General features: G+C 28.5%; 5 protein-coding genes across 6 annotated transcripts; 1 reads left to right on the top strand and 4 right to left on the bottom strand.

The window, feature by feature from the left end:
* Positions 1–434: 434 nt before the first annotated feature.
* On the bottom strand, positions 435–1,880 carry Bm17751 (Uncharacterized protein; the record flags this gene model as incomplete). Its single annotated transcript, XM_043081609.1, has 2 exons — positions 435–469; positions 1,406–1,880. 2 exons carry the CDS (start codon positions 1,878–1,880, stop codon positions 435–437), a joined length of 510 nt encoding a protein of 169 aa, XP_042937543.1.
* Positions 1,881–4,286: 2,406 nt separating this feature from the next.
* Bm7567 (obelix, putative) lies at positions 4,287–6,013 on the bottom strand (the record flags this gene model as incomplete). The annotated part of the gene is made up of 4 exons (XM_001895950.1): positions 4,287–4,396; positions 4,802–5,001; positions 5,305–5,498; positions 5,894–6,013. The coding sequence occupies 4 exons, from the start codon at positions 6,011–6,013 to the stop codon at positions 4,287–4,289; spliced, it is 624 nt and encodes a 207-aa protein (XP_001895985.1).
* Positions 6,014–9,090: 3,077 nt separating this feature from the next.
* On the top strand, positions 9,091–13,240 carry Bma-mlt-3 (the record flags this gene model as incomplete). Of its 2 annotated transcripts, none has more annotated exons than XM_001895949.2 (8): positions 9,091–9,294; positions 9,569–9,760; positions 9,972–10,190; positions 11,383–11,481; positions 11,815–11,988; positions 12,106–12,249; positions 12,595–12,750; positions 13,130–13,240. In XM_001895949.2, 8 exons carry the CDS (start codon positions 9,091–9,093, stop codon positions 13,238–13,240), a joined length of 1,299 nt encoding a protein of 432 aa, XP_001895984.1. The 2 variants fall into 2 exon arrangements, with proteins under 2 accessions (XP_001895984.1, XP_042937542.1); XM_043081608.1 differs by having other exon boundaries at positions 9,271–9,294.
* A 1,020-nt stretch (positions 13,241–14,260) lies between these two features.
* Bma-ccz-1 (MGC68831 protein, putative) lies at positions 14,261–17,546 on the bottom strand (the record flags this gene model as incomplete). Its single annotated transcript, XM_001895948.2, has 7 exons — positions 14,261–14,477; positions 14,673–14,956; positions 15,348–15,495; positions 15,906–16,159; positions 16,504–16,693; positions 17,011–17,177; positions 17,349–17,546. The coding sequence occupies 7 exons, from the start codon at positions 17,544–17,546 to the stop codon at positions 14,261–14,263; spliced, it is 1,458 nt and encodes a 485-aa protein (XP_001895983.1).
* Positions 17,547–19,421: 1,875 nt separating this feature from the next.
* Bm10611 (uncharacterized protein) lies at positions 19,422–22,800 on the bottom strand (the record flags this gene model as incomplete). The annotated part of the gene is made up of 8 exons (XM_001895947.2): positions 19,422–19,742; positions 19,875–19,981; positions 20,188–20,341; positions 20,830–20,990; positions 21,349–21,586; positions 21,853–21,913; positions 22,324–22,469; positions 22,759–22,800. The coding sequence occupies 8 exons, from the start codon at positions 22,798–22,800 to the stop codon at positions 19,422–19,424; spliced, it is 1,230 nt and encodes a 409-aa protein (XP_001895982.2).
* Between the last annotated feature and the right edge of the window lie 1,703 nt (positions 22,801–24,503).

The following is a 24,503-nucleotide window of genomic DNA, read 5'->3' as shown; positions in this document are numbered from 1 at the left end:
TGGCTAATTTACAACAAATCTTTGCTTTCACAATCAAAGATTTCATTTTAATTAAACGTAAACAGTAGTATAATGCATGAAATGTTAACTTCTTCATTTAAAATTGATTTGTTTTGTTTACCAGATTTTAAGTTTTGTTAATTATTAAGTTTTGTTAATTATTTTGTTAATTATTAATTATTTGTTAATTATCAAAGATTAGAAAGATGAAACGATAGTGACTCATTTCTCTCATTATATCAGTATTAACATTTCATTCGATTTTTTATTTTTTTTTTTTTTTTCAAGCTTGACTTATTAGCATCCCCATAAACAGACCTGTTAGATCGTATTTAAACAATTTTATTTATTTAGTGGGAAGTTATCTGTTGATAATTAAAATTAAATATTTAAAGAAAAATTTTTTGATACCTTTTACTTATTATTTCGACACATCACAAATTTACAATAATGACACTGCTGTTATGAACTGGAAAAGCTTCGAAATTCTGTCCATTGAAATTTATTCAAATCTCTAACAATAATTCATCAAGTCTGATGATTTTTAGTCTCAACTCAATCAGTCATTTAGTTCAATACAAATCATTGAATTTGGTTAAATGAAAAAATTTTGGTCATTTGCTCAAATACCCGTAATAAAACTTAAATACGGCAAATGTGCTATGCATAAAATAAATGCGCCAGTGAGAAAATAAAAATTAATTCGCAGCTAAAAAAGATAATTAGTTATATGGAATGAAAGAACGAAAAAGTAAAACAAACATTTTATAAAATATCGTCCAATTGAAGAAATTTCAGCTATCGGAGCTTTTTTTTCTATTTCTAATATATTTTAGATTTCAAAAAAAATTTTTGAATGATTTATTGACAAATATAAATTTACAATAGAAAGAATGATTGATAAAATAGTATTCTTATAATTGGAATATTACTTGAATTATATATCATTTGGATTCACTAATTTAACAAATGATTGCATTCCTTTCAGCTACTTTCGAATTTACTTATTTTTATCATTCTTAATTCATCTGTGAAAGAGATATATCACATATATTCTACACCTATTCATTAGGATAGGTGTAGAACATATAAGTGACAATATAACATCACAGCACTGATTAATATGACAAAAAAAATGGTTGATTTGAATTGAAATTGATTGCAAAATTTTAAGCAAAAAATTGAAATCACAAAAAAAATAAAAAAAAAAATTACATTCCTTTATAAATGTAAAGTTTACATTAAAAAAGATAGAATGAATTAGTCATTAAGTTGAATAGCGAAACAATCCTGAAGTTTTAATTTTTAACTCAAAAAAAGACAAAAAAACAAAAACTTGATATCATACTGCTATCTTGTCTTTAATTTCATGTAATTTAAATGAGATTATCCCACCCATCATTACAGTTATCCCACCCATCATTACAGTTATCCCACCCATCATTACAGTTATCCCACCCATCATTACAGTTATCCCACCCATCATTACAGTTATCCCACCCATCATTACAGTTATCCCACCCATCATTACAGTTATCCCACCCATCATTACAGTTATCCCACCCATCATTACAGTTATCCCACCCATCATTACAGTTATCCCACCCATCATTACAGTTATCCCACCCATCATTACAGTTATCCCCCCCATCATTACAGTTACCCATCATTACAGTTATCCCACCCATCATTACAGTTATCCCACCCATCATTACAGTTATCCCACCCATCATTACAGTTATCCCACCCATCATTACAGTTATCCCACCCATCATTACAGTTATCCCACCCATCATTACAGTTATCCCACCCATCATTACAGTTATCCCACCCATCATTACAGTTATCCCACCCATCATTACAGTTATCCCACCCATCATTACAGTTATCCCACCCATCATTATTCTCATCATTCATTCACTGCCAAATGTTTAATAAAAATTGTTAATTATGTGGCGAAACTCGAGATAAGACACTCAAATAGCTTTCAAAATGTAACAAATAGAACTGTATTAATTCATAATACTAAAATTAATTGAAAATTCTTTAAAAGAATGCAGAACTGTTTCAAATCGTATCATGTAAACAATCTCATCTTCCCACTGTATCTACGTACTTAGACATTTTCATCTGATAACAAAGGGTATGTTTAATACGTTAAAAATTACTCCTTTGCTTCAAACCAAACTTGCTTACAGTGTCGAAATATTGTAAAGGTTTTTTAATCCAACAATTATTCTTTGAGAAACTGACAATCTCCTACTATATAAAGAGCAAAGATCATCTGATAACTCTTTACTCAATTTAATCATGTGCTTGTTGTAAGTCAATGCTCACTACATATGGACTTAAATCCTTTGTTACGGTCAGTTTTCTGATAGCAAGTTGTAGTTCGGCTACTCTCTCTCACTTATTTAATTCAGTTCATTTATATCCTTTAAGATCCTCATCAGTTTTTTTTTTTCATCCTATTCGTAGATAACTCAACAAACTTATCAGTATATTGTTACCATAGACTAATACCTGTGTGCTGTGATTGTTAGCGACCTTTCAGTTCGGCTATAGCACAACTATGACAATCAAAGAAGATACCTGAGCATACGAAAGTCCAATTTAATTCTAAGCTAAGCTAAGAGTATTAGACAACCCTAAGTTCACGATAAAATTGTTGTATTAAAACATGCTGAAATGAAATATGTATTTAAAATTGGAACATACTGATAAATCATTGGGTGATTTCTTTTTCATTTCTTTGAATATGTGGAATGATTTCATCGGTATGAGGGAAGGAAATGACCAAATAACAAAGACTCATTTAAGCAATCTTATATGCATGAAAGTTAGAAATAGTAAAATAGGAAATTGATGCTTTTATATGGATACTATTTAAATTATTTTGTGCTAAAGAGTTTTTTGTTTCCTTTGAAGCCAAAAAAAAAAAAGCAATAATAATGTGGCAAAAGTTAAGCAAGTGGAAATTTACATTCAAATAGTGCGATTAAATTTTCTAAAATCAATTTGAATTTATTCAACCAAACTTATAAACAAAATTGTTCAGCATGAAGATAGTTTTTTCGACAACAAAATAGATAAGTTTTGTGATTTATTTAAGCAGTTACCTTTTTTCAAACTTTAAACGATAAAATAAAAAAAGAAAAAGCATAAATGAGATAGCTTAAAAAGGTTTTGTTAATACTTTTGCACTTCTGTTTACTGAAATGTTAGGAATTTTCCCATGAGAAAAGAGATTTGAGGATGAATGTGAGGAAAAATGGAAGAAAAATGACTTAAAATAGCAGTCTCTGAATCTTTTTGTGACTTATTAGTTTCTTATAATTATTAACAAACTTTTCGCAACCATTTGAAATTTTCACCCTATTTTTAAATTTTTGCAAAATGGAATATAAGGGATCCTTGCACAGGTACGTAAATTATGGTATGACATGATCTGACTTCACTTTAAATTAAAACAATTCGTTAATCCGAAACCTGTGTATGAATTAAATATACAGAAAAGATAAACATCAACAGCAAGGATTCCTAATGTTTCTATAAAAATACACTTCATATGGTATAAATGAGGATATTTTCAAACCAAAAAACAATTTCCAAGAAATTCCGCCTGGAAATCTCACGAGGTTTCAAACTAAGTTTGTGATGCATATCGACGTTTGTCTGTTATATTTTCAAAGCAATTTTTGAAGAAGTCAGTGTCAGCAAAATCTATTTGATTCCTTGACTGCTGCTAAAATGCTTGAATGATGCCCCACACGCAAGTTTAGTGATAGAAAGAATTAATCCATACTTGAAGGTCAATATATAGATCAACACATATATTTTGTAAATACTTGCACCGCTGTGTAAAAGCAGAACTGAGAACTTCAACACTGCTCAACAATGAAGTAACCGAAATCTCGAAGCAAAATTAGACTTCTAATTCAATTGTAATTGTAACTATCTCCTTTGTGAAGCGATGCATCCGAATAAATTTAATTAAATTTTTGTCAAAAAAAAATATCAGTGAAATGTAAGATCAGGAAAAACAAAGTGCCAACAGAATGAGGTTAATTAAAAGCAGTAAACAAACAAAAGAATTTTATAAACAATTCGAAACAGAAAATGATCTCCAAAAACTATTATACAGCTGCATTAGGAAAGATTACTAAGGAAAGAGATCCTTATAATAAGGATTTCCTTTTTTAGGCATATTAAAATTCATATAGTAAGAACGATAGCAAAAACATTTGAAATATCGAAATTAAAATTAGAGAAAAGTAAAGCAAAAATTATAATCGCCTTAATCGATTTGGATTATATATTTTGAAAGCAAGACCGTCATTTTGTGATTCTTCATCACTATTTTCCGTCTCATCATCTTCGTCCAGTTCTTCACTTTCTAAAAAAGTATTTTAAAAAAGGTTAAGAATGAATATAACAAATTAAAATCAAAAAGCGCAGAAACCATGTAAAAAACTTGACATAAATATCTGAGGGGTATCCAGAGATCAGTGTTCAAAAAGTGATTTCAAATGATTTATATATTGAGTAACCATTTAAAAAGTTTTACAATAACTCCCATGACAGTATGATAGACCAAAAGTTAAACCGCAAAATGGATACTGACCAGCAATTCTATATTCTACCTTTGACTAATCTGCAATACACTCTTGCTTTTTCGTAGTCCTCCTTTCAAACAGTATTGGAATTTTCAAGGTTTAATTATTTAGCTTTACATAAGAATTGTAACAAATGAATCTTTCGGACATGTAATACTTCAAACATAAATGATTTTAAAGAGAACCTGTTAAATCGGAGAAATCGCCCATCGAGCTGTCTTCATCCTTCTTTTCATTATCTTCATCACTCGTGTCACACTCACTGTCATCATTCGTATCACTGGGTGGTAACATATCTTCATCGATAACGTCATGCCTTTTCACACTACCAGCAATAATACCTCTCTTTGCTTCACGAGTTATACTTTCTGCATATGATTCGAATCTAAAAACAATTGTTTGAAACCATAGACATTAAATGTGACTTCTTTTCTACAGTGTAAAACAAGACTTATTTGTTTTTTGCTTGAACTGTCCATCATACTTAAGGTCCTATTTTTATACATATTTATGCTTTTTTTACAGCATTACTTCTTTTTTAGATGTATTTCTAATAGACAATCAAACAGTCATACAACATATGTTACAATGCCTAAATATGTAAATGTCATTGTAAAACTGAATAAACGAAATAGTAAAAATGGTAAAACTTCGTTAAATAAAAACATATATAAAACAAAGTACAAACCTTTTGGGCCACATTTTCTGCTCCCTTAGATATAAAACATTTTCTTTATCCAAAATCTGCGTAATTTCTGCCTTCACTTTGATGCCTTCTTTTATCGGCACAACAAAAATAAAACTACCTCGTTTGACATAAATTGTCTCCCTAAATTTCCTTGGCATGCTTACTAAATATTTCTCGCCATTTTCATCATCCACCTGAAAAATACACCAATCCAATTAAATAAAATGAACGCTTCTATGTAATGAAAGTGGAAAAATAGATCACATCTGAAAATTTAAAAGTTGAAATGAGTACTACTGACTTATTACACCCATTGCAAACTATTCAAGGACTAAATGTACATTAGCGACATGGACGGAAGTAATGAAACTGTAAGTTCTTATATCAGTTTTGAATAAAAATTTAAGCGAATTCTGCATCAAACCAGAATTAGTTTGAGTATATGCTGATCATATATATCTAAAGTAATAAATTATGCAGTTCAGAAATAGATAAGTATAGAAAAAAATCGAAAATTTTCCTCAACAATGGTGTTGTAAGAATGCTTTTTTTATACTTACTAACTGAAGAATAAATGACTTTGTCTAACCTCGTGCAAATTCCTTCCTGGAGATGTCAAAACACGTGCGATGATTTCATTCTCTTTCGGCAAGAACAATTCACTTTCGGCTTGTTTCATCACAAAACGTTTTTTCGTAGCGAGAGACATAGTTGATACTATAGACGATATAAATAATCCTTGTATGCTTGTACTAGGTTCACAATTATGATATAGTAAATGCGATAATATAGCGATAGCCAGGATGTCGAGAGTTTCTAAAAATTTAAAAAAAAGCCAAAAATTATTACATAGTGCATAAATGATGTATATCACATAAATACAAAAACTCACGTTTTTTATGCTTGTTTCTTAAATCAATAAAAGTTTTCAAGTAAAAGTGATCAATCTTTCAAATGAAAACCGATCTATAGATTTGATTTTTTCAAGTGAAATTGCTCAGTTATATTATATAAATATAATTATTCTTAACATAATTTAATTAAATTTCAATAATGCAGCAAAGCGACAAGCTGTATGAGAGTTAAGAAGAAAAAGAACGTTTAACTCCTCCTTCCCTCAAATTACTATTACCAACCTATCACTCAGCCGTATGCTGTCCACGTGAAGCTGAATTTTGTTGGATGAGTAAAATTCGTGCAGCTCTACTAATTGGTGGTAACTTCTATGTTCAGTGACATTACGGGCAGGTCAGGCGAGGTCAAGTGGCAGGTCAGGTGAGGTCAAATTAGGGATATGTTATCATAGTATTAACTTTAACCTTTTCTATGTACATAGAACACTGTATTTTACAGATTTCAGTTGGTTGCATGCAATATCACATTGTACTATTGCAATGTAATTTTGCTTGTCCCAGCAATTACATCATCAGTTGACACTTACTACAAATCGTTGATAAGTTTAGCTAACATCAAAGTATCATCGTCATCATAATAACATATTATGGTATCATTGTCATTATAGTATCGCAATATCATTGTCATCAATCATATGTTATGAATATCATATCCTAGTATCATAGTATCGGCATATCTTGTCTTCCCTTTTCTTGCTGGCAATTAGTTAATGGTTTTCTTGGACAATATCGTCATACCGTGATCATCACTAATAACAAAAGTAATAGTTGAAATTATCATTTATGAAATAATTGGTAATAATATAGGTGAATACTGACGATAACGATTGACGATATCGTACTTTGGATGTTACTTTTATGATTGTCTTCAGAACTTATTTTCGTGAATAACTTGCCAAACTATGTGTATTCACACATAGTTATACTAATATTTTGAAATCATTAAGTTTTGTCTCATTTTGGAAGAAGCCATAAAGTTTCTCGGGAAAAAGTTATACCGATTCCATTCGAACAAATAATAAATCATCTGGAATTATTAAAAAGACACTAATATTAATCTGTTTTTCCTGTACGTGGAACAAGCGGATAAATTTAAAGAGCTTTTACAAATGAGAGCGTAAGGATTGTATTTTAGCAAGGCAGAGGAATCATTTAAATTATTTCTCTCTCTTTATAGGAATAATGGGAAATTGCACGTACTCTACGATTCGTTAATGTTTATCGTTTTGAAAACTGATTAATTTTTTTGATTTTTTTAGAAAAGAAATCAACATAGAAACACAGCTACTCGATGATAATTTTTATGTTTCATTGATGTTAAAATGAAAGAGTACAGATTTTTGCAGTTGTCATTCTTTGAATATGTAATGGAGAGGGATCAATTGTTAGTTTGTTTGGCAGTAGGCGATCGTCATCTGGAGAACAAGTTTCGATTGATGTTTAAACGATGTCAGATCGTTTAACCATCATCCTTCCAAATACAACCAATAATTCTTCTTTCTATCTGTTGTGTTTTTTGCTCCCAATTGAATAAACATTTTTTTTCAGATTATGCGTCTAATCAATTTTTTTTCTATTACATTTAAATGCTTGATTAATTAATTTTACTTCATCAAATTTACTTAAGTAGTTTATTCTAAAACAGCGCCTAACTAAAGTTAGTCTAACATTTGAAATTATTAATATTTGTTTTTCTCAAAAAAAAAAGAAAATTTTTTCCTCAGATCAAAATTCGGTAAAAATTCATCTGGCGTTCCAGGCTCAATATTTCTATCTCTTATTTATCGGGTCTATTTTGTCAAAGAAATAGAAGGGTGAAAAAATTAGTGTAAGTAACATTGACCAGCAAACTCAGTGGCTGTTAGTGTTGGGACCGTTGAATTCAAATTCAGTTTTGAAAACGAAACAATTTAAAATAGCGTAGTAAAATCTGGCTATTGAAATAAGCACTTTTTTGTATTCTTCATGGCATCCATGTCATCAATTTATTATCTTTGGATCTATTTTGGATAAGTTGTCATAAAAAATAATATAACATATTGTAACGCCCTAAAGATGTGTATTAATTAAAATAAAAACTAGTTAATGAAAAACAGATTCAATGTGTTTTTGCTATCAAAGTATTAAAGATCTAAATCTGATAAGGTTATTGAATTCATCAAATTTATCAGGAACATGGTTAAAAATTCCAGTGGATGTATTAAATATAAATGATGATTAATATGCTAGACAGAGTGTTTGTGCAACGAAGCATCACTGTGCAAATAGTTTTGAGAAAACTCCAGAAGTTCCTTTTATTGATCTATAACAGTATCACGATTATCATAATATTATATTGTTCATCAGCAACCAAAACTAAAGAATGCCTTATTTTACTATTTTATATATGTTTGTGATCATCGTACTTCATTCATTTATTATCCTTTTTTGTCTATTTATTAGTATATTTTTGTCTATTTATTAGTATATAATTATTATCAAACATGAAAAAGTTTATCGAAGATCTCCTTGGTAATTTTATTACTTTAAGAAAATGGAAGAAAAAGAAAATACTATAGTTGTTCAAGTTTTATAAATTTTCGCAAAAAAAAACTGATAAATTTGGTACGTTAAAATTTGATTCAATTCATATTTCTAACCTTAATCTTTATTCACTGTCTTATTTAATGTAATCGATATTGTAAGTATTTTAGCAAATAATTATTAATCATTCATATTGTTACGAATGCAAAGGAAAAAGAGTGTGGAAAGAAGTTATCGTACTTTAGAATGCATTAAAATGGAAAATAAAAAGGATCATAAACTAAATCGCTCGTTAACGAATTTAGCATTTCTTTTTTTTTTCCTTTCTACTTAATGTTTGAGGTGAATTATGGCAGGCGCAGTACGTTCGGTGCGTTTTAGTGATGATTTACCTAAAATATCTCACAACAACACAACGGTAAGAAATATAATCAAATGTTATGAGCAAACTTCTCAGACCCCGGTGCAACTCCCGCGGGTATACGATGATGCACTTTATAGCCCGTACGATGTTTATACTGCAGCTAGTATGGGAGATACACCAGTAATTGAGGTAAGCCATGACATTTAATCAGAAAAAGTAAATCAATTACTAAGAGATATGATATTATATAAGTAAACAGATATGTCATGTTATTTTTTGAAGTATTTTAATTATAATTATAACTCCAAACTATGTTATTATAAGTATAATATGTCTATTAGAGTAAATGTTAAAGCATTAACTATGATTTGTTTTCTTCAAGAAGTTATCACTGGAAGATATGAGGTCATGCAGACAATTACTATATTCTTTTTCTTTCAGAACGTCGAATTACCATTTTCAGGCACAGTTGGAGACGGGTTTCGATGCAAATCGTTTGAATGGAAGCGGGTGGAGTTCATTAATGTATGCAGCTTATCTTGGACATGAAGCAGTTTGTGCACTATTGCTTAGATCAGGAGCTTTGGTGGATTTATGCAATGCTAATGGACAAACAGCTCTAATGCTTGCTGCTACATGTGGAAATTTGGCTGTTGTAAGTTTTTTTTTTTTTCACAACTGTAAAAAATTTTGAGAATCCTTGTTTTGCTAATAAAAGAATTCCATTCATTAAAAAATTTGAAAGATAATAAATTCGAATTTATATTTTGAAAAGTTAATCTTTTGTATTCATCCATAGCTAAACCATTATGTTTTTTGGCTACTTTAGTTTATAGTTTGGCTTAATAAAAGGATTTCCTTTCAAGGTACGATTATTAATGCGGAAGGATGCTGCGATTGATAAACAGGATAATATGGGTGATACAGCATTAGCTTATGCAACTGCTTGTTCACAAGCTAGTATTGCAGAAGCTTTGTTGGATAATGGCGCTAATCCCAACATTCCCAATTTGCATGGCATGACACCAACATTAACTGCATGCTGCATTGGACACGAGCTTACACTACTGGCATTGTTACAGAATGTATGTTTGTTATATTTTTTACACCTCATTTTTGTGGAGAATGGTGTGAAAAATAAAAGTTAAGTGCATCAGAGTATGTTGATCATTTATTAGATTAATAAATGAAGCAATTTCAGTTTTTTAGATCCATCACTTCTAATTGCATCATTTTATGGCATTCACTACAACATTCCTTTCCTTCTTTTAGAGAATCAAACTGAATGATAGTAGCAGTTCTTCATCCTTTATCAGTATATTCCTTTTATATATTGTTTAATATAACATCCTACTACAGTCAGACAGAATTTATATGACGAAACGCTTGGGGTAACCTATTACTTGGATTATTTCATTTATGTACGAAATGTCGAAAGGAATTTCAACAAAAATTTCGTGCAGTATTTAAAATTTGATTACTGTCCCATACTTTTCTCAAAAAGTTGCCTTTTGCTCATTTTTGATCATTTTAAACTTTTTTTTTTTTTTGTTTATTTTGCCCCATTGTTAATATTAATGTTAGAGAAAAATGAAAGAATAAATTTTCCCTTACTAGACAGGTTCTAATCAGAAAAAATATGTTTTGTCTTCATTAATCAAAATTTCTAATTCAGCATGATCATTGAAAAGATGAAAAAAAAAAGAATAATACGATACTTCGTATTTCCTTTCACTTTTTTCTCATATGTCTGAAAACTTTCTCAGTAGTGTTTCATCCAAAATATTTCTTTTATCACTTTGACAATTGCCATACAATCATTACTAATCATGAAACCAAACTTCATCAAGTAATCTCTAAACTGATGAGAGATTGATATAAGCACTGCTTTATGTCAGATTCGCTAAAATGAATTTGCTTTGTTATGTTTATGCTTTCTGGGCTTTTGCGTGATTTATCCTGATAAGAGTTTAGTATAGTTGGAACAGATCAAAACATCGCAGAATAAGTTCTGAGAGTTTCAAGCAAAATCGAGAAAATATACTAAGATTAAGTCTTCAAATACCGACAGTTTAATCGGTGAATAGTAAATTTGAGAAAAAAAACACAATCTCTCTTCTGATGCCAAGTTTAGGCATAAGCTCGAAAACATTTCGGCGACTAGATCTGATTTCTCTTTTAAAAGATTAGCTTATCATACAGTGGTTTCTTGAAATTTCATACATCTTGGCTAACATTATTTCAGATCTTATCTCGTAAAAGGATTCAATGTTTTAGGATGGAGATCCGAAATTAAAGAATGCAAAAGGTGAAGATGGTGAAGCTTTAGCTTTCGATAATCCCAAAACAATTGCTATTTTGAAGGATCCTCCGCGGGTAATCAATGACTATCAATAATCCTATCGTTTTAATTTATCGTATTAATAAATTTAATGGTGCTGCAACCATTCAAGAATTATAATATTGGAGTTTTAATTTTACATGAGCTTCAACTGTTTCGTCTACTATAACTACTGATTATAAATTTGCGTTCAAAATTTAATCTTAAATCTTTGAGTTTAATTTGATTTTTGATTCATCACGGAACTCTCTTTTCAAAATCCCAAAATAGCCGAATTTTAGAGTTTCGTCGCCAAAAGCAGTTGTTATACAGATACATACATATATATGTTTTGATATATATACTTTGTGCGGATGTTGTCATTTTAGAGCAAAAGGAAGAAAAATAATACAGAAAAGAAAGCAATGGAAGTGAATTCATTAACGGAATTACTATCACAGCTTAAATTAGAAAAATACATTGAAATCTTTGAAACCGAAAATATTGATTTAAACTTATTCTTGGAGCTTAGCGATGCTGATCTTATGGAGATTGGCATTAAAGTATGTTCGTATTTTTATTTTACAAATTATATTACGAAAATTTTTTCTTTATCTTTATTCTCCATAATTTTAACTTTATGCTTTAATTGTTGATGAAATTTAGCAATGCAACTTTAGGCATTCGGTCCACGTAAGAAAATGCTGAATGTTATACAGCAGTATCGAACTGATGGGACGCTTATTCCATGTACAAATGATACGAAAGTAGTCCAGTATACTTATGCCAAAGATAGAAAACAATCGGAATCACATTCTCAGCAGGTTATTACCGGAAGACTAATCATAAGGGAATGCTATATGGCAGTTTTATTTTGCTTGGGTTAAAAATGCGGTGCTACAATTAAGAATCCTTTCAGTGTTTTCTGATTAAATTTAAAATGTATATTTGAATTTGAAAGTGATTCAAATCTGAAAGATTTTCCTTTGTTTTAGAAAAAGATAAAAAAGATTTATTTTATTTAGCACTGCTATTGCAGTTATTTTAAGAAACAATGAGAACATACGGACCGAACAACATAGAAAGAAGAAATGCAAAAATTCTTTTTTAAAACTTTTTTCTTTTTTTTTTTTGCATAAATTTAGGAAGAAAAAGTAAATTATTGATAGGTAACGAATGAACTAATGGAATGTCAGCAGCGTTTGGCAGAGTGTCAACAAGAATTAAAACAAGCTCGAAATTTATTGAACGAACATCGCTCAACGTTAAGTTCTATTTCGGAGGCTTGTCGACATTCACGAAAAATAGCCTATACTATGCTTCAAGTTAGTGCATCAAATCCGCTTTGCTTAACTGATTAAATTTTCCACTTATTCCTTATTATTATATATATTATATATTATCTTTTCTCATTGTATATCTTCGCTAAATGTTCTACCAGTCGCATAACCGAATTGATCACCCATATCCATTGATTAAATGTAATTAATCGCCAATTACAATGAAGTGATACTAAATTTTCGGTAGATAAATTGCTGCTGAAAATATGATCTGCCATTGTACAAACAACATATTCATTGATTAAACAGATAAGGTTTTTTTGATATTTAATTTTCTGATTTTCAATTAATACATTTCTGTTTATTTGCACTTAAATTTCTACACTTAAGATTTAGGTTTCTAAGAAAACTTTTTTTTTTTCAGGAAATTCGACAAACAAATGGTACAGGCAGTACTTTGGAAAACGACGTACTTGCAGTAATCAAAAATATCGACAACATTCTGATGAGAATGTTGGAACTCCCACAACAATAATGATAATTGCTCAACATGTTTTGTTTGTATTGCTCTTCTCAAAATAGATCATTTAGGACTTTTTAAACTTTCCAAACCGTTCTCTTCAGAATCAAATTAATGTGCCAGAAAAAAAAAAGAGGAGGAAATCAGTAAAAGGCGAAAAACCAATATTCATATTTCTTTTCGAAGTTAGTATTCCTTCATATTTCTTTATACTGTTTTTGACAGAATTTTTCTATGCTCTAACTTCAAAAAACTGTCGTCTGTTTTTAGAAAAAGCACCAAATATTTCAAAAATATGTGACTCTAACAGCTATTTGCTAATATCTCTTCCTAGGTAAATTAGACTATTTTCAAGGAACTATTTTGTTTCTCTCGTTCTTGGCAGTATGCTCATCTATAAGCTCCTCAATAGGAATTTTTATGTTATTTATTTTGAATGGATTGAATTTTGGTATGTTCATCTCTTATAATTTTGTTCAAATAAATATCAAGATAATTTATGTCTTTGTTCACCCATAGCAAAGGTCAGTATTGCCGATAATCTTACCTTTCAAATCGAATGAAACTACTGACCATATTCCTAATTAAGTTTTGAACTAGACCAAAGTGTACCTTTACGTTCTGAAATATTAATATTACTTCCACATTCCACATTCTATTCAGCGTTTGCCTTTTAAATCCCAATTATATTGTCGACCAACTTTTCGCAATGGCAATTTAAAAGTAATAAACATACCAAGTTTTGAACTTTGAACTAAATGTATCTTTTTACGCTTTGAAATACTAACATAGGTTAACTTCGTTTTTATATGAAGAAAATAGCTGGAGTGTTAGCGTGTATTACTAAGTATTCCTTAAATATTAATATCCAGGAAATGTGCCTTACAGTTATGAAAACAATTTATATATTTCTGGAATTTTGGTCTCAGAAATAAATGTCTAAATGACAATATACTTCATATACTTTAATTGAAATGAGAACAGTATAAAAGTGAGAAATTGGCAGATGTGCAATAAGTAGCGAAATTTGTATCATTAAAACAAAAATACAGTATCGAAGTTAATTTTGATAATATCATTAACATATTGTTGCACTTCAGCCGATGCAGTAAGTGTAGCACTTCGCAATATGAGCAGTAAAAATCGTTTGTTTACTTTCTTGACAATAAGCCACCAATCAGTATCCAATCTAGCTGATGTCTCGCCAAAATCATTGTTTTCTAAGAATTCATCAAACAAGTCACAAACCGATCTAAAAAATAGGATAAAAAAGCACCGCAAAATATTAAAACGATTCTAAAAACTCGAAAATTTTTTTAAAAAAAAAGAAAAATGGATTAGGAATACAAATTAGCCTACATTTTGTTTTTGGAGTAAAAAAATGCAAAGATATCATTTTATTTTATTTGCAATTTTGCTTCATTTCTCCAAAAATCACTCAACTTACTTGTACACTGAAGACGGCACAGAAGGCAAATTTGAGCTGCGGTTAGAGTCAATATTTTCCATTAAACTCGTTTTAAGGCTCAAACTTTCTGGATTGAAATACACAAAATGAAACTCATTCTCTTTCCTTGATATATCATTCAAATTATTATACGATTCAGCAATGAGAGATGCTAACGCAGTTAATTCCGGTCCAAGATAATCATCCAACTGCTGTAGAAATTGGGCATCAATACTTTTCTGGATAAACATGCAAACTGTAGCATTCAAAGCACGATAAACAATCTAAATTGCACAAAAAAATTTCAATTTACTAGAAGAACATCTGAAAGTTACAGTTTTAGATTAAAATCTAAAAACATCGAAGTGGGAATGTAAAAAGAATAAACATAAGATTCTCTTCTCTTAATTCATAAGAATAATTAGTAATAATAAATATAACAAAATATAAATAATGAAGTATAGCAAATACATAAGGATAAATATGAGGAATAAAAATGAATAAAATAATTAATTGTGGTGGAAGAGAAAAATTCATGATAGTAGGACATTTGTTACTACATGTCACTTAATGAGGATAGAAAATTTATTGAATGGAATGTTTGGAAAAAGAAAAAGAGAATCAAACTATCAGCAGAAAGTACATTCATTCCTTTTATAAACATAGACAAATTACCATTTCATAGGGTGCAAGTCTTCGTTCATCATCATCATCACATAAATAAACAATTGGTAATTTAGCACCACATTTGTCGTTGATTGATCGATTTTTAGATGGCACCACTAAACCTGTCAAAAATTTCCCTCGATGGACTGAATCCCTCCTGGAACTATGAGCTGCATACTAATAGCAAAATAAGACGTTACTTCTGGTCAGACTTAAATATCTGCAAATGTTGAATGATAATGACTAATGATTGAACGGAATGCTATAATCAAATTCTTTCAAAAGCCCAATTAATAAGCAGAAATGAATTATGTATTTATGAGATTCAACAGTAATAAATTTCAGTCATTTCGTTTTCAAAATTTTTCTTTTTTAAAAGAATGACAAAACTGAAGTGATTAGCGCATTGTAGATACCCTTATTAGTGATATAATAAGGGAGGTAACTCAGTCGTTCACATTTTCAACAAAAATCTAATATAAAATTAGCTTTTCTTTCTTGTAAGAGCAAATGAAAAAAAAAAATGCTTTAAATGATGAAAAAGAACGATAAGAAGTAAGAGCAAACCTGCTAAATTTTTCAGGTTGCAATTCTTCTTTCAACGATCTACTAAGAAGGTGCTGAGTGAGGTATCGATAAAGTATAGGTAAATCGGTTTTAGAAACATTATAGGTTATTAGGCGTTCTTGATAAAAGAATACAGTTTTCGAAATTTGAGGAAAAGTTTCCACTAAATCATCCAAAAGATTCTCAATTCGTAAATAATTTGTACTGTCTAATGATAAATAATCAACACCACAAAATACATCCAGTAAAGGCATCTGCAAAATTATATATATTTAAAAGATAAAATATTTCATTTCAATAAGATTTAACATTATTCAATAATATATTTTAAATGCTGCAGAAAAGAAAAAAAAAATTCAGATTTTCGTTTGAATATGACCAATTAAGTTGTTCTTTAGTACCACATAGTATGGAAGAGGTTATGCAGATCAGTGCTGTCTCTCTTTGTTATCTGTTAAAATTAATCAATATAAAAAGAAAGTATTATAACAATATCCGTTTTGAATTTTTCTAAAAATTCGACTATTACTCATATTGGCTAATTCCAAATAACTATTCAAAATTTTTTTAGTTTAGAATATAACACACTATAACACACATGATGAAGACGAAGTTGTGGGAGGTAACGTGAGAAGAAATATTCCAGACGATCCTTCAAATGTATTGAATTATCTGTCACAAGTCGAGAGAATGGACCAAAAAATAAACGAAACATTTTGTAAGCCGTTATTAGCACTGCTTTGATAGCTGAACCTCGCAGAACGTAATCTTCATTGATGCTAAGTTCTCTAAAACAATTTTCAAAAAATAAAAAATAAACGAATTCTGGAAGATGCATCTCAAAAGATTCTGTCTTCATAACTTTTATTCTCCAATCTTAATATTACCATAAGGAAGTTATTTATGCTAAAAAGGTTACATAATTGCTGAATCAATTATGCAAATCTTTTCTTTTAAAAATAACTATGAAGACAAAAATTCAAAAGTTTCACACTAAAATTTATTATTTCAATTATTTTCAACATCAACTTCCCTATGTTTTGAATTTTTATTTTTATTTTCTTTAATTTTCATTTCCAACTTATAGGAAAAAAATAGCATTTACTTGTTTACACCAGTTCCAATAATAAATTTTCCAGATTCAACCTGAACATACACATGTAACTGTTTGGAAGTATTTACATAACGATATTGGAATTCCGATTCGTCCTTATTTTCAGTGAAGTTTTCAGTGAAATTAACAACTGCTTCCGCAAAACCTGTTATCTGCGTCTGAAAAATAATGGCATATTATTCTTCAACCAACTAAAAACTGCGAATCAGAATATTTCAAAGTGAAAAATTTTCAAGTAATCAATAACTGAAAATTTCTCAGAAAATTCTTAAACAGCAAAAATAAAACAACAAATATAACAAATACATGTGGTAATAAAAAATATGTACCTGTTTTTCCATTGATTCATTTTGCGGACTGTTGAAATAAAATACTCGTTCACTTTCTTTACCTTCAGTACGTCCGGAATCGGGATGTGCGACAAAAATAAAATCGAATATATCGATAAAATGACATGCATTACTTTTGCTTCTGGTATTTGTTGGACTACTGAATAAAAAATTTCCGGAAAATGTTGACGGATTCATTCAGACTACCCGCTAAATAACTGTTCCATCGATATGAAATAAGCTAAAACACAGTGATACATGCAGAAACAAAAACTAATGAATAAAGCTAATAGCACTGATAAAAAATGCTAGTGCATAGCTGAAAATTGACAAATTAAAAGTTTGGAAGAATAAAATTTGTATGAAACAGTAACGTTCATAATTTAGGGTTGCTATATACAATATATATTAACGGTATCCGAAATATATATTAATGTCCGGAATTTCGAAAGAAGCAAAATACTAACTGAACATCCTTTCCGGTCTTATCACAATAACCCATGACAGTTTCCGTATCACCGGTTCATTGTCACGTTGCGATTTGCAAATTATCGTTAACACAAATGTTGTTGTGGTGTAGGGGTGAAGTTGTGATGGCATTTATTTCGCTGCTAGCTTTCCGGAAGTCGAAACGGAAGAGAAGGTAACAGGAAGTTATGGGGGTGTTTTCAGTCAAAACATTTAATAAGAAATAATTGATTCAGTTGTTTGATATAAAGTATAAAAGAAAATTACTAATGAGGCATTATTAATCATTTCTTATTGCAGATCAAATGATAACATTAATTTTAGAATTATATTCAAAATTAAATCAAACAAAATTGCATAATATATGGCTTTAGAACTAATATTATCACAGCTTAGATTGTATCACATTATGTCATTATTTAGTGAAATATCATTAATATTTTTTCTTTCAACTTTTTAAATTTTTTATTAGCTATATGGAAAAAAATTAGTGCTGGTGATTTATTTATTATTTAATATTATTATTTATTACTTACTATTTGTCTATTCGTTTATTTAATTAATTAGTTATTTGATTTTTTACTTATTATTGATTATTAAATATTATCATTGCTACTATCATTATTATTTATGAGTAATGGACATTGTTAAGGATTCTTAAATGAAACGATAATCCAAGTGAAGTTGAAATATCATTTACATTTCCCTCTTATTCTGAAATATCATTTACATTTCCCTGAAATATCATTTACATTTTCCGTCAACGTATTTTGTAGAACCTTTTTTCCATATCAGAATCATAGCACCTCAAAATGTAACATTGCAAGGTGAAAAATGACATAAAATTTTCATTTTTTATAAAATCATTTATAGCAATTTTCCGATTTCCTCTTATCATAGCATTCCCTTTGCGCTTTCCTTCTTTTGTATTTGTATATGTGTTCGAACGAAAGTTCAATTCCACTTGTTGCTCGTTGTATATAATGAATGAATGGAATTTTTATACTTACTTTGTTTGTTTTATTTATAATTTAACAGAAAGTTAACCGTAACTAATCAATTAACCGTTAAGTAATAAACTATCCATTTTGCAAATTCTAACGAATGATAAAAATTTCTCAAAATCTACAGCTAAATCTATTGTAAATAACACATAAAATCGCACCGTGTATAACAAATGCACGGTTGTTTATAAAAATAAAAATATGTATATTAAAACAAAACTCGAAATACAAATACTTATTTGATTGGTAATGAATGGAAATGAATTTTCCTCTGCATTTTTGTTTGTAATAATTAAATAGCAGAACTTTGTGAAATGAAAATTACAACTTAAAGTTGTATAGTATGAAAATATCACATAAGCAAGTAAATTTTCATTCCCATTAATAACACAGTTATGTTTGGCTGCAAATTTTCGCAATTGATAGCTTCGAACTTTTGTATATCTCATTCGAATAATCTTATCAATGATAATAATAATGGCGATAATAATAATAATAATAATAATAATAATAATAATAATCGAATTCACAAATAGCAAAAAATTCACAAAAAAATTTGCAAAAGGACAAAATTGTCAAAATTGAAAAAAATGATGTAATTTCAAGAATAGAGAAGATCAATGATGCGACGTCGACGATGCTTACGTCTGGCAGTTAAAGGACGACTTAGAAAGAAGTGACAGTTACGAAGGATTTGAAATTTCCAATCAATGGAAGTTTCCAAAGCGTATTGTTTTGCAAATTCATCATATTGCTGCATAAATGGGAATAAATCACGGCTACTAAGACGTGGTGTCTCTTCCGTGAGAAACGACGCAGTTAATGATAGTTTGTATAGATCGCTTGGTTTTAAATTCATATTTACAGCTAAGTGATAATATTCATCTGATAAACTACAACCCAATAATGCAGAATAGCCTGTCTGCAAATTTTGATAATAATATTACCCATAATTTAGTAACAGAGCTTAAGCTTAATTTAGTTATGATTTCTGGATTATAAATATGATAAAATATATATTGATTAATTCAGCATTCTACAAATAATAACTTACAGTAGGAATTATAGGATATTCCATTGAATAGAGATAATAAAAATGATTCCGCCAAAGTGGTTCCTTACTATTGGGATAAGAGAGGCGATTAGCTGTGTAACAGAATTCTATAATAAATATTTAATGTAATAAATGTATAAAGGTTTTAAAATATTTGACATAATTCAAAATTTATTAATTTATTCTTTTTAAAAAAGTCTTTTTTCTCTCCTAAATGTTTATTTTTTCTGCTCTTATATAAAAAAGGAAAAATACACTAATTAGAGTTACAAAAAATAATCATTTTGTAATTAATCTCTTTGAAATAACCTACCTATAGGTAATTTTGTTGATATTAAACGATCAGTTAATATATGTTGATCAATTTTATTTTCATTTTTGTTAAAAGTACTTAAAATTTCTGCATTACTTAATCGATCAGGGCGACATAGTAAGATATCATATAATTGATCGACATTGTTATTAATCTGAAATGAATTTTTAACACATTTTCATATGTTTAAATTAAAAATATCAAAGATTTCAAACTACTTCTGCACTGCCATTCCAATGAATTTCTTTTTTTGAGTGAACGAATAGAATTAAAAATTAACTTTTTTTCGAATTTCTGTTGTTGGCAACATGAGAAAATAAATTAAACATAGAAATGTCAAAATCATAATTATCAAATTCACTGATGTATGAAATGTTTGTGACAGATTTTTCTGCAAATGATCATAAACTAATTAATTTTTATTTCCAGTTGGTAATGCTTTTTCTAAAAATATTATTCAAAATTTTGAAAAATATTTTAAAAGTTTTACCCAATCATTTTATAAATTGTTTGATTTAGTTTAGTTAATATTAAATTTAGACTTCTTTTATCATATAGTTTTAAGTTTTTAGTTATGTAAAAACATATTTATTTTACGACAAGCAGAAGAAAAAAAAACTTGAAACGATAATATAATATAACCTTAGCTAGATTAAAAACAATAATTAATTGCGATTCTCGTCGAATATGATCAATTATTTTCTGCAATTGATCCATGCTAATTTTATTTGAATCACTAAAAGCTATCTCCAAACCATGTATGATATCACTGTCAGGTAAATTTCGAGATCTATAAGTCCTTCCTGGAAATGATTCAATAATTTCTGAATTATTGGAAAGAAGTAGGAAGTAAAAACAATATTGAATTTATTTAATGTCTTCTACTACAATTTCTAATAAAATAGCTAAGCAATAATGGAAAACTTAGATGTATTCGATCATTTTACTACTAAAATACTTTTCATTCAGCTAAACAAAGCTATTTCAGCCTTTTTAGCAGAAGTCACTATTGAAATATTTCATTCCAAGATTATTTCAATTTCTTGACATACTTACATAATTCTTCGTTTACTTAATCTTATTAAAATTACAATAACAAAAAAACTTGCTAATTAGTATTGATAAAATGCGATGAAAAAAAAGATTTGATTAGTTTCTCACCAAGTATCATAACTAAATCAATGATTTCGTTAATTACTTCAATGGGATTTTCTAGTTCGACAATTATTAGGATTTTAATAGTCATTTGGCGACGTGTATCTCTTGCGACTACGATCGCTTGGATCATTTTTCGCAGAAATGTTTCTGGCGATAATTCATTGCTGACACATGGCTTCACGCGAAATTCCAAATAAAAAACATTATCAGAATGATAACGATCCACAATATCACTCGTTATCTAAAATTGAACTATTCTTTTCCTATTTCTTTTTTTTTTTTTTTTTTGCGAATGAAAATTCATCAAAATTTACATTTAGAATTTCTTTTTTGCTCCTTTTTTTTAAAATAAAAAACGAGTATTTAATTTAATTTGTGAGAAATTTGTAGCATCTCTTTCCATTTCTATTTTAAATGTGTTCTTATTTGATTAATTACTAATCACAATAATAATAAATACGGTATGGTAATACAAATCAAAGAAATTAAAATGAATTATCCACTCACCGTAAATACATCTTCTTGCAATAAAATCAGTTCGCGTACCACCGACATTGATCGTAATGCCCTATTAAAAAAAGTAAACTTGTGATTATTAACTTTATGATAATGTTATTTACTTTAAAACCATTAATTATACAACCAATTCTTTTAAATGTTTGATCTAAAATTAGCCTTGATCATATGATAGTGATTTGTATGAATAAGATTACATTTAATATGTACAAAAAAAAGTCTTTGAGATTTCTTTTTTTCAAAAAAATGTTTTTTAAAATTTAGCATAATTCCGTTTCATTGAATTCTTCAACAACAATATCACAGTTAAACCTAAGAATATTACATTGACCATTTGTTATCATTAAAAAATGATTTATTAATGATAATATCACACTATATGATTTGCTCAAATGATTATTTAATAGCCATAGTATTGCATACAGGTATGAATTGAACTATTTTGATTACAAATATACTTACTCCTTCATATCTCTTGGCTCGCCATATGCCCAAAGTAGCTTACGTTGCTCGGCTGTTAATTCAGGCCCACCTGATTTTCGCCGGTGTTCTTCTAGCATACTCAGCATTGACTTTTTAATGCAAGCTTCCCAACGTATATTGAATTCCTGGAATGGATTATGATTAATTGAAATTAAATTAAATAGTAATTAGGTTAAAGAAAAGATATGCAGAAATTTCATTCGGTTATTAATCAAATTTTCGGTTCAAAATTTGAATGAATTTGAAAAAGTGAAACAACAATTGCTTTGACTCTTTATGCACTTCGGGTTAATTTGCCATTCATCAATTTTATTTTCTTTTTTTTTTTGGATTTTCAAAATTTTGGAAAATCTTTTTTTCAGCTAAAATTTTACAATTTTCTTCAGATAATAAAATGAACTAAAAAGTACTTACACATTTAGGTAATTTTTTGCAGAATAATTTCAAATCGAGCATTTTTACTAATTTCTCTCACTTTTTCCAATAACCTAAAATAGTTTTATTACTATTTCATTTTTCAGCTAATTCCAAAAAGAAAAAAGTGAAAGATTAAACTGTATTGACAGCAAAAAGATTTTGAAATACATTTAATCTAAATAATTAAATTAGAAGTGAAGAAATGATTTTTTTAAAAAGATCCATTTTTCTGCACCTACAACTAAGTATTAAATACAATGGAACAGAAGTGATACCATTGAAAAGTATTTCTTACCTTTGTACCGCCAAAGAAACCTTTTACAACCGATCTACCAGTCTTATTATTATCCAACCTAAAGAAAACAAAAAACGAAAAAAAGAAATTTGCTAGCAATAAATTTCTTTAAATAGTAAACACTATGATAAACTCTATGATAAGCGCTATTATCAATATTTTAATAAAAAAACATTATATAGCCGAACTTTTATTTAAGGATAACAGTTTCTCTATGTTATTTGTGCTTGATAGTAAAGCTTAATGCAAGACTGATACTGCAAAGCCTGAACCAGGCTTCATATTGGAAAGCCTAGACTAAGCTTGATATTGCAAATTTTAGGCCAAATTTTGTACTGTAAAACTTAGTCCAAAGTTGATATTGTTGAACCTAGATTAAGCTTAGTAAAATCGAATGAAATTATGGAAATAATAATTTGTCGTATTTTGGCTAAAATGTGAGAAAAGTGTTACGAATTTTGATAACTTTAATTTATTAATGAAATCAATGATAAAACAACTAATATCTATTATATTTTCTACTGATAGTATGGCATAATCCGTGAAATAACCTCTAAGAGGTTTTTGATAATTATGATTTAAATTTCTTTAATTACTTTAAAAATTACTCTAAAAAAAGTGCCATACTGCACTTTTCATTTGTTTTGCAATTTGATCTTTTTTTTCCTTCAAATCCTAATTTTATTCTCATAATCTGATTTTGCAAATGAAAATTCGCAAATGAGTATTTTGCAACTTTTTTTTTTTTTTGGTTATTTAAAATTAATTAATCAATTAGAAATCATATTTGCAACCCATTTTTTTGATCGTTTTTCTTTTAATTTTAAATTTTATTGTAAAAAAGAAATTGCAGTGATTATAAAATTTTACGCTACGATGCGGACTTCCGCAAAAAACGTCAAAACAGAGCGAATTCATCTCAAATTGTAAAACGAAAAGATTGCCTTATGGAAAACAAAATGTTTAATATATATTTAATTCTACTTCATATTAATATTTTGCTTTAATTATTCTCAAATAAATTCTTTATCTATCGAAGAATTTTGGTTTTAGTTTTAAACGAGCAAAAACAATGATAAAAATAGCAACTGATAAAATGATTATTTTGTTATGTATGCTATAAAGGACAAAGATGATAAGAATGACACTGCTGAAAATTAAATTATTTTTTGCAGTCAATTGAGAATTAAAATTATTACTTTTATTTTCTTCAAATTTTATGCGTCCATCAATATCACAGAGCAAAATTTCAAAACAAAAAAACAAAGAGTAATTAAACCTCACAATAATACATTCATTTGAATGCGATGTCCCAGCAGAATAAATCAATAATGAATTGGTAACAGTAATTAAGAAATGAATAATAAGCAATGGGACAGTAAGTCAATTAAAATATAATTTAATTTTTTTAAATATTTAATAAAAATTAAAATATCGAAATTATTTT

This window comes from Brugia malayi (genome assembly GCF_000002995.4).
Source record: "Brugia malayi strain FR3 genome assembly, contig: Bm_v4_Chr4_scaffold_001, whole genome shotgun sequence".
NCBI classification, from domain to species: Eukaryota; Metazoa; Nematoda; class Chromadorea; order Rhabditida; family Onchocercidae; genus Brugia; species Brugia malayi.
The sequence above is the reverse complement of the archived record's forward strand: the minus strand, read 5'-3'. Positions and strand labels throughout refer to the sequence as shown.